Raw genomic sequence first — 10,182 nt, 5'->3', positions numbered from 1 at the left:
GAGGAAGGGCAGAAGTGGATGCGGGAGCGTGGCGGGCAGGAGGGAGGGTAGGTGTGGATGCGGGTGGGCTGCCTGGCTTGTGGAATGACCGATGATGCGGCGGGCGTGACCTATGATGTCACTGCTGCATCTCCATGGCATAGGTCACGGCCCATGCGCGCTTGAGTCTGTGCCTCCCAGAGGATCCCAGTGCTGCTGCTGCCTGGGCTCACAGTTTGTTTTGAAGGTACGGCAGTGGTTCTAGCTCCGCGGCACACCTTACAACCAGTCACGGCACACTAGTGTGCCGCGGCACACCGGTTGAAAATGCCTGGCCTAGAGGAATCCCTCACTGCTCCTTTAAGTCTATATGTGAATAACCTGTTCATATACCTTTTTTTTATATATTGATGCATGCATATGCTCTGCTACAGTACTTGCTATTTCATTCATTTTATGTTAATTTAATTTTGTTTTCTTTTTGTCTCTCTCTGTTTTGAATGTTCTTGAAACATGAAAATTAATAAAAAAAAAAATACTTGGATTAAAAAGAATAAAATAAACAAACAACAAACCCAGCACATATACAGAAATTACCGACATTTTAATCATTTTAAGATATTACAAGACAAATGTCTCCCTTCGAGGCAAGTGCACACCAGTATTAAGTATGTTCATTGTGCTTTTCATTAAAGAAAATCTCAGTATATACATAAGAAACTACTGTACAGCATCTGAGATCAGTAAATCTATTTACGGAAATGTTCCTTTTTTTTCTTCTTTTTTTTAATTATCGCATTTACAAAATAAGAACAGGCTCTAAATAAATAAAGTACAATCCATTAAATAACATCATTCTGTTTCACAGGAGAAGTTGTTTTTATGCATATTTATCTCGTATTTGAAGTATATTTTGTTGTTTCTTTATTATACAAAATCAAGCAATAATGTCTAAAAAAAAAAAAGAATAAAAGTAAAACAAATCAACTGCAATAAGTATTGCAAAAGTGAAGCCTGAGATTTAAGCCTGAATAAGTGTCAGTGTTCAACGCCACACTGCTGAGCGCTGCCCAACCATAACCACGTACTATGTTCCAAGGATGCGATCACTGCATAACGATGACCAAGTGACAGGTTCCGCACTGTATTGGAGTGGTCTCATGCTAATGTCCGGGAACACTATAGGCACTGCACAAGCATGACTGACTGGTATATTCTGCACTGCCCTTGGCATGGTGTAATAATGAGAACACGTACCCATCTGTTCCTATCAAATACACAGCTGCTGGCACTGCAAACCCAAGACTCCATTGGAGAATGTTTCACTGCAAGTACTTCATAATTAGTATTAGCAGTAGTTTCTAAGTTGCCGTTGGCAGTTTACAACTGTACCAGTAAGCAGCTTGTGCACTGCTCTGAGTACCACGGCATAAGTAGCTGGAATGTCAGTGCTTCCTATACTGCAGAAATAGATGTTGAAGATTCCGCGCCGGTAAATGGGTAGCGCCCAAACTGCTGCCAGCAAATATTGGTATGCCCTATGACCAGTATCAAAAATGCCATTAAAAATTTGCACCGTTCCCCAAATGCAAGAACATTCTATTTGCTATATGAGTGTAAGTAAGGAGATTACATCAATTTATCAGATTGGGTCACACTGATAAACATAATACAATATTGTAAAGGCTGGATCCTGCAAAACCTTCAATTGGGCCTTGTTTGGGGTGGTGATAGCACAACCCTCAAATTTGCAAGAAGAGGATCTGCAATCTGACTGTTAGATGTATAAAAAGACCCGGCCAGATCATTTTAGGCAGACTAACTTCACCCAAAACACAACGTCAGAATATTTGGGTCAATTAAAAGAAACTACATGCGCGGTTTTAGGTATGTTGAATAACTTTATCAGTATCACATTATAAAGTGCTGAACACTTTATAATGGACACGACGGCCCAGGTAGTTAGAAAATGGCTCATTCTGAAAGCAGCTGTGGATGACAAATAGAAGAAATTGTCATGAAATGACACAAAATAGAAGAAGACATGTAAACAATGCAGTTGAACATATAAAGCGTAATAACAATGGTGACCCGCCATAGCCCATACAACAATTCCATCCAGCGGAAATCAAAGATATAATTGACAATGTACATAACTTTATTAACAAGCCCCAGTGGTACAAAACAATCAATTGTGTGTGTACGTGTATAGTAGTGAAAATGAAGTTTCCAGTTTTCACAATATAAGCCACTTGAACGTTTGCACGCAAGACGACAATGGTTTGGCAGGAAATAATATGGAGAAGCTATGCATCGAGTACCCATATTCCAGTGCTTAGGACTAATCCGGTCATCTGTACATCTAGGTGTGCATATTAAATATACACAAGGAGGTTGGAACAGGAAATGGATCTAGACACTGAACTCTCCTCCAAGATAGCGTATGGAAAGCATAAAAGCAATATAAGGAGGTGTTGTAGCTACAAAACAAAAACAATATAAATAAAAAATAAAATAAAAAATCAAGAGACTCCTCCAAGTAGTGACCAGGAATGAGAAGATCGGGGGAATAGGTTAGAGTACTGACACGTGCTATCTCTTACATCATACTTACGAGACCTTCCTTAAATTAATATATTAGATTCTTGTTCCAGTGCTGTCCAAAAAACAAACAAAAAGCAAGGTGCTATATTTATCATGGCATATAGTATCACTGTAATGTTTACATACTAAACATAATAGATATTGGATGACAGCTTATTCACCGATCCCAGCACGCACAAACATATACTTACACATGTAGTGTGCAAGTACACACTATGTCATCATGCGTACAGTCATCGAATAACATATCGCTAGTGGATTGGTAGGTGTGTACCAATAACGCTGTTCAAAGACATATCACATCGGCCCTGCAGCACAGCCGATATATCATGCAGATATATCTCTACATATGCCTGTGTGCACGGGTGACCCGTCACCCGCCAACTGACATGATATGCGGCTGCAGGAACTGACGACAATAACATCACAAATGGGCGTGCAAATTTACATGCCCCCCCAGTTGTAATGTCTGCCCAGACCAATTGAGCAGCCGGTTGGTAAGAGAGTATAGCTTACCAAATCGGCTGCTCGGTCAGCAGATCAGTCGTTAAGGTGTGTACCCAGGCTTAGATTTACTAAAACATCTAAAACAGACAATTGAAAAGTGTTGCCCATAGCAACCAGATTCTATCATTTTCTGGAATGCAATAGAGAAATGATAGCTTAAATATGATTGGTTGCTACGGGCAACACCTCCAATTTTCATTTTTAGAAGCTTTAGTAAATCTATCAAGCACTTTTCTCTTTATGCGGCCACTCTTATAGGACGGTAGTGGGCAATATAAACCCCCAGCTGCGACATTCCATACATAGTCTATGCATCGTGCAGTGCAATAAACTATATGTTCAATCGCAATCCCAGTTATTTCCTTTTGTTGCTTGAGCTCCGTTTCTCAGAGATATGCAGCATGTTTATTAAGTAGAAGAAGCACTTTATCCAGTTAATTATTAAATATTCTACCCGACAAAGTCCAGAGAGCCCTATGTAAAGTAGTCATCCACTAATGTCACTAAAAGCTTCCAAAAAGTAACTTCCAAGTAACTGCCCTGCCTTTTACTGGTGCCTGAAGTAACAGAAAGCATGACGTGGGCACAACAAGTACCATACAAACCATACCTGACTATGGGCGAGATGTACTAAGCTTTGCAGAGTGATAAAGTGGAGAGAGATTAAGTACCAGCCAATCAGCTCCTAACTGCTATGTTACAGATTGAGGGGTCTATTTACTAAGCCTTGGATAGAGAAAGTACCAGCCAATCAGCTCCTGTAATTTTTCAAACACAAAATGTAAAATGACAGCTAGGAGCTGGTTGGCTGGCACTTTATCTCTGTCCACTTTCTCTTTATGCAATGCTTAGTAAATAGACCCCTGAGTTTGAAAAATGACAGCTAGGAGCGGATTAGTTGGTAGTTTATCTCTCTCCACTTTTTCACTCTCCAAGGATTTAGTCCATCTGCCCCTATAACCTCACAAAGAAAACCTGAATTGTTTTGTAGACCTGAAATGGTGTCTTAGAGGGTCCTAGATATGTGAGAAGATCACCAAGGTACTGGCTCTGGTTATTGTGGGTTCCAGAGTCTCTGGAAACAAAGGGATTTATCGATGACTTCAGTATTTTCTGGAATTTCGGTGAGAAAGCACAGCACGGGTCATGTAAGGCGTTCCATGTGTTATATGTAAAATGTTGGCGTGAACTGTATGGATCACAATAAAACAGCCTGATAATGTGAGAACAGCGTGCCAAGATCCTCTTATTTGTATATCCAATAGAATGGAAGTTTATTGATGTCGGGTGCCAGCACATTTGAATGCACAGAAATTATATGAATGGTGCGGCCTCGATTCGTCATATATACACTTTACAGTATAAAAGATGTGAGAACCTGTACAACGCAGACACCAGCGCGGAATTCCCACGCCTATGGTCATCGATACCTAACCGTGCGCGTCCTGCAGAACACAGCCAGTCAGGTAACATTACAATTCAAAACTTTCCCAATTAGTCAGTCTTATAAAAATAATAAAAAAAATAATAATAAAAATTATAGCAAAAAATTCTCAAACGCTATGCTTTACAATAGAGGTAGGCTACATGTAGCTTGCCAGCTGTTGTGGAACTACAAGCCCCAGCAATCCTTAGCTGTGTATATGTGGGAAAAAGCTGTATTTAAGTTTTTTCCCCAGTGACTTGTAAAACATTTGTGAGGTTACAGGTTCTCTAGAAAAGCAGCAGGAATGTAAGCAACGGGATGTGTGTACTGTATATTACTCGTTTTCTTTTACAGAAAGTTATTGCTGTAATTTAGGTAGGAACCCCAAAAAAACTAAAAAACACAGAAACAGGCAAAGTGACTGCAAGCGCATCCCCCTATACACCTCCATGTATTGCTCTGTACAGGGACAGTAACAGCAGACTATCACTTATCACCTGGAACATGACATAACCTCGGTTCAGGCCCAGCAGTTTGCTTATAACGAAGAAGACGGTGACAGGTAAATGACAGGGACCCATAGGCGTCTAGAGGCTGTGCGATGACAGATGCTACAATCTTTAATGTTTAAGGTAAAGCAGTGATGCAGTGAGAATCCGCTAAGCCCTATTCCGTGTAGTCTTCTGTGCAATGGCGTTTCTTGGGTCGCAGCAGCCGGATCATTTGGAAGACTGTACTGAAGCGGAGAGAGCCACACACCCACCTTTTATCCTTTTCTTTAGCAGCTGACCAAAAAAAATAAAAAATTAAAACTCTTTGTACAAATATTAAGTGTTTAAATGAAAGCCTGCATGCCTCCAGCAAAGTCCATATTCACGGTCATTCTTGGCGTGGATCAAAAAGCAAGGTGATTTGCTCTGGACCAGTGTGCATGTGGTTGTGTTGCGGCATCAGATTGCAGCTTTGTCGCTGTAGAAAGGAGTGACGTGGAACATATAACAGTGTGTACAGACGCGGACCGGTTTCATCTGTCCATATCGTGGTAATGGGGCAGAATGGGAAGAACAGCGAGAACAGAAGATCTGGAAGACAGAAGAGAAACGCGTTACTAAAAGCAGTGCGATGGATGTTGCGCTACTCTGCAAATTATCAGGAAGAGAGAGGAGAAACGCGTTACAGTGCAACAGTTTGTGCGATGGCTGTTGTGCGACTCAGCAAATCATCAGGTAGGGAGAAGAGAAATGTGTCACTAAGTGCAGCAGTCAGTGTGATGGCTGTTGCGTCATGAAGCAAAAATTCTGTGAGAAGATAAACGCATTACTAAATGCAGAGGTCAGTGCGATGGCTGTTGCGCTGCACCGGTGCTAGAGTAAAAAAAAACTTCTTCATTAGCAAGTACATCTGAAGAAATTCTTTAACAGGCAGTATATACACATAAATACATACATATAGATGAACACATCTATATATAAAATAAAACTGTAAGGGTTGTGTCTGTACATAGCAATTTTTTTGAGAAATATCCTTCTAGGGACATTTTATGAACTATGGAGACGGAAAAAAAATAATCTGATTTTTGTCTGTCTGTTCGTTCCGGCATCACGCAAAAACTACTGGCTGAAATTGGGTGTATAGCTTAGTGACCTAGAAAGAAACTGAGGTATATGTGATCTTAATGTGACATCAGGGAGAGGAACAATAAAGGAAAAGCCAGATGCTTGACACTCCATGCGTGCAGTTTACAGGCTCCTCAATCCAAAATTACTCTTATTACATATACATATTTATACATATACACACACACATACATACATATACACATATTGGCTGGCGGTCACAATACCTCCCCCTACATCCTGCACCCTCACAATCCCGACGGTCGGCATGACGACCAACAGGGACTATTCCCACTCGAGGGTGTCCACAGCACCCATAGAGTGGGAATAGAACCCGTGGTGACCGCTTGTTGCGCTTGCCGCCCACTCCCGGTGGAGTTCTACTACAGGGTTACAGTTGTCGGTCACGCATACTACACCCATATTGTATACCCCGAAGAACACTCAGGGCTGCAGGCGTAGATCTCAGGACCAGCTGTTTCTCCCATGGGCAGCTTTACGTGGCTTGCTCACGAGTTAGTAGCCCCAAGTATCTTTTGTGTTAATCCCTGAAGGAAAAACTGCAAATGTTATTTTACAAAGAAATTTTGTGATCAATGTGCACAATATAAAATGTACATCCCAATATTAGAGGACATTACTGCCGCGGGCAAACGTATATTAATTTAGTGTTAAGATCCCAAGGCAGCCATGGTGAGCCATATACCATGCAGTAATCACAATCCTTTCCTACACACTGTCGCCTTTCTGATGACCTTGCAGTAACTGGGAGCGTACAAGACCAGAATAGAAATGTGAATTAATAATGAAAAGCAGCGGCACAATGTGACATTTTTACAGTACATTTCTATTGCACGACTCCTTGCTTTACATGCACAGACTTCTCGCCAGGGGTCATAGTAATTGTTTCATGATTCACTACCACTTTAATGGCCGTGGATATATGTGGAAGTGCAGCGCACACAGACCAGGAGCGGGTGTGATTTACGAGCACTCGCTGCAATCTGCACAGTATATCTCCTCCGTTTTAGCTTACTACAAACATTACACATTCTCTTTGTTCTTACAGGCAGACTTGGTGTGACGATTCGGTACACGTACAAAGTTGCATACTGTAGTACTTGGCTATATTTAAACAATTTGTATTTAGTACTGCTTAACCTTAAGGAAACATGTCATGAATCTTACAGCAAATACTACAGTACTCATCTCTGTACTTTAGTTGTCAAATCAACTATCCCTAGTATATAATGATTAACCAGACTGGGCAGATTTTCTGATTGGGCGGGACTGCATAATAACTGCAATAAATGCATAATAACTGCAATAAATGAGGCTATTGATCCTATCGGGCTTAATCCTGCAACGATCAGATTTGTGCAGTTCAGCATCAGTCTGTAAATTGTGAATAAAATGCAGGACAGATGGTAGGAAGGATAGCGTAGCCGCCACATTGGCCGTCCAATAGGGAGCCGTGGTGTGATGTCACTGCGCCATCATGTAAGGCCAGTTAAATCATTGGTTTTAAACTAGACTTAAGCAGTGGTACTTACAGAATTGAAAATCTATATCACTGGTATGGTGGGGATGTCAAATGTGGGACCACACTGGGAGGAGATACATTTATACACACACATGTATATATGATGCCAAGTAACGTTTTGAGATGCAGATAGGTGGATGGCTGGGAAGACAGACAGACCACACACAATGACGGGGGAACACTACGGCGGGTTACCTTGCCACAGCTGCGGCAGTGGTGTTTCCTGCGGATCACTGTGAAAGGAGCCTTACACGCTGTGCACAGACTGCAGGCTTCATCTGGTACCCAGTCCGGCGGATCTGCGGCAGACAAGAGGTGATTAGATGAAGGAACGTAACGGACACATCTAGTATTGTCCAGTCTCCAACACAAACAGCAATACAGGACTATTATTATTATTATTAACATTAACCAAATAACCAGGATTTTGGAGGAACTATAATGGAGCCACATCTATCACACACAAAAAATGTTAAAATTCATGGAGGAAATTTGATTTCTGGGGTTTTAACAGCACACAGCAAAACCAGCTACTCTGGTCACTAATGTATGAGGTTGTGTGTGTCTCCTGTGAACGATCATTCACCCGGAATACTAAGCATACGTTTTTTTTGTTTTTTTTAAATTCAATCGTTTTTTATTGATTTTAAAGTTTTGCATAAACATCCCAAAAACATAGAACAAAAAAAAAATTGAAATAAATGAAAACAAACCATACAGTCAGGTATATGAAAGTATGCAGTATACAATCAGAAGTGTGGTCAAGCAATTGAACAGTATACACCTAATCGGTCAGGATATACAATATACCTCATATTGGAACAGTATGCAGTAGGAGCCCACAGGCGCCATGTGAGCCCATGCACCAAGGATAGAATAAAAAAGGCACATGAGGCCTAAAAAAATACAGTAGTGGCCCTGCAGACCATAAATAAAACACTTGCATAGTTACACAGTATAAAATGAAAAATAAATAAGATTTTACTCACCGGTAAATCTATTTCTCGTAGTCCGTAGTGGATGCTGGGAACTCCGTAAGGACCATGGGGAATAGACGGGCTCCGCAGGAGACTGGGCACTCTAAAAGAAAGATTAGGTACTATCTGGTGTGCACTGGCCCCTCCCTCTATGCCCCTCCTCCAGACCTCAGTTAGGATACTGTGCCCGGAAGAGCTGACACATTAAGGAAGGATTTTGAATCCCGGGTAAGACTCATACCAGCCACACCGTATAACTTGTGATACTATACCCAGTTAACAGTATGAAATATAACTGAGCCTCTCAACAGATGGCTCAACAATAACCCTTTAGTTAGGCAATAACTATATACAAGTATTGCAGACAATCCGCACTTGGGATGGGCGCCCAGCATCCACTACGGACTACGAGAAATAGATTTACCGGTGAGTAAAATCTTATTTTCTCTGACGTCCTAGTGGATGCTGGGTACTCCGTAAGGACCATGGGGATTATACCAAAGCTCCCAAACGGGCGGGAGAGTGCGGATGACTCTGCAGCATTGAATGAGAGAACTCAAGGTCCTCCTCAGCCAGGGTATCAAATTTGTAGAATTTAGCAAACGTGTTTGCCCCTGACCAAGTTGCAGCTCGGCAAAGTTGTAAAGCAGAGACCCCTCGGGCAGCCGCCCAAGATGAGCCCACCTTCCTTGTGGAATGGGCTTTTACTGATTTAGGATGCAGCAATCCAGCCGCAGAATGCGCCAGCTGAATTGTGCTACAAATCCAGCGAGCAATAGTCTGCTTAGAAGCAGGAGCACCTATTTTGTTGGGTGCATACAGGATAAAAAGCGAGTCAGTTTTCCTGACTCCAGCCGTCCTGGAAACATAAATTTTCAAGGCCCTGACTACGTCCAGTAACTTGGAATCTTCCAAGTCCCTAGTAGCCGCAGGCACTACAATAGGTTGGTTCAAGTGAAAAGCTGATACCACCTTAGGGAGAAACTGGGGACGAGTCCTCAATTCTGCCCTATCCATATGGAAAATCAGATAATGGCTTTTACATGACAAAGCCGCCAATTCTGACACCCGCCTGGCCGAAGCCAAGGCCAATAACATGACCACTTTCCACGTGAGATATTTCAGATCCACAGTTTTAAGTGGCTCAAACCAATGTGATTTCAGGAAACTCAACACCACATTGAGATCCCAAGGTGCACCAGGAGGCACAAAAGGGGGCTGAATATGTAGCACTCCCTTTACAAAAGTCTGAACTTCAGGCAGTGAAGCCAGTTCTTTCTGGAAGAAAATCGACAGAGCCGAAATCTGGACCTTAATGGAACCCAATTTTAGGCCCATAGTCACTCCCGACTGTAGGAAGTGCAGAAAACGACCCAGCTGAAATTCCTCTGTAGGGGCCTTCCTGGCCTCACACCACGCAACATATTTTCGCCAAATACGGTGATAATGGTTTGCGGTTACTTCTTTCCTGGCTTTTATCAGCGTAGGAATGACTTCCTCCGGAATGCCCTTTTCCTTTAGGATCCGGAA

At 42.0% G+C, this 10,182-nt stretch overlaps 1 protein-coding gene across 2 annotated transcripts in view; it reads right to left on the bottom strand.

Annotated features, from left to right (window-relative positions):
* Positions 1–562: 562 nt before the first annotated feature.
* The window catches only part of ZFYVE28 (zinc finger FYVE-type containing 28), a 270,674-nt gene continuing 261,054 nt past the window's right edge, over positions 563–10,182 (bottom strand). For both annotated transcript variants that reach the window (XM_063924675.1, XM_063924685.1), the window contains 2 exons: positions 7,871–7,974; positions 563–5,598 (listed from right to left, as the gene is read on the bottom strand). In XM_063924675.1, coding sequence (XP_063780745.1) covers positions 5,467–5,598; positions 7,871–7,974 — 236 coding nt within the window. In that variant the 3' untranslated portion in view covers positions 563–5,466. The remainder of the gene's footprint in view (positions 5,599–7,870; positions 7,975–10,182) is intronic.

Source organism: Pseudophryne corroboree, chromosome 1 (genome assembly GCF_028390025.1).
Source record: "Pseudophryne corroboree isolate aPseCor3 chromosome 1, aPseCor3.hap2, whole genome shotgun sequence".
NCBI classification, from domain to species: Eukaryota; Metazoa; Chordata; class Amphibia; order Anura; family Myobatrachidae; genus Pseudophryne; species Pseudophryne corroboree.
This window is presented reverse-complemented; position numbering and strand designations above follow the sequence as displayed.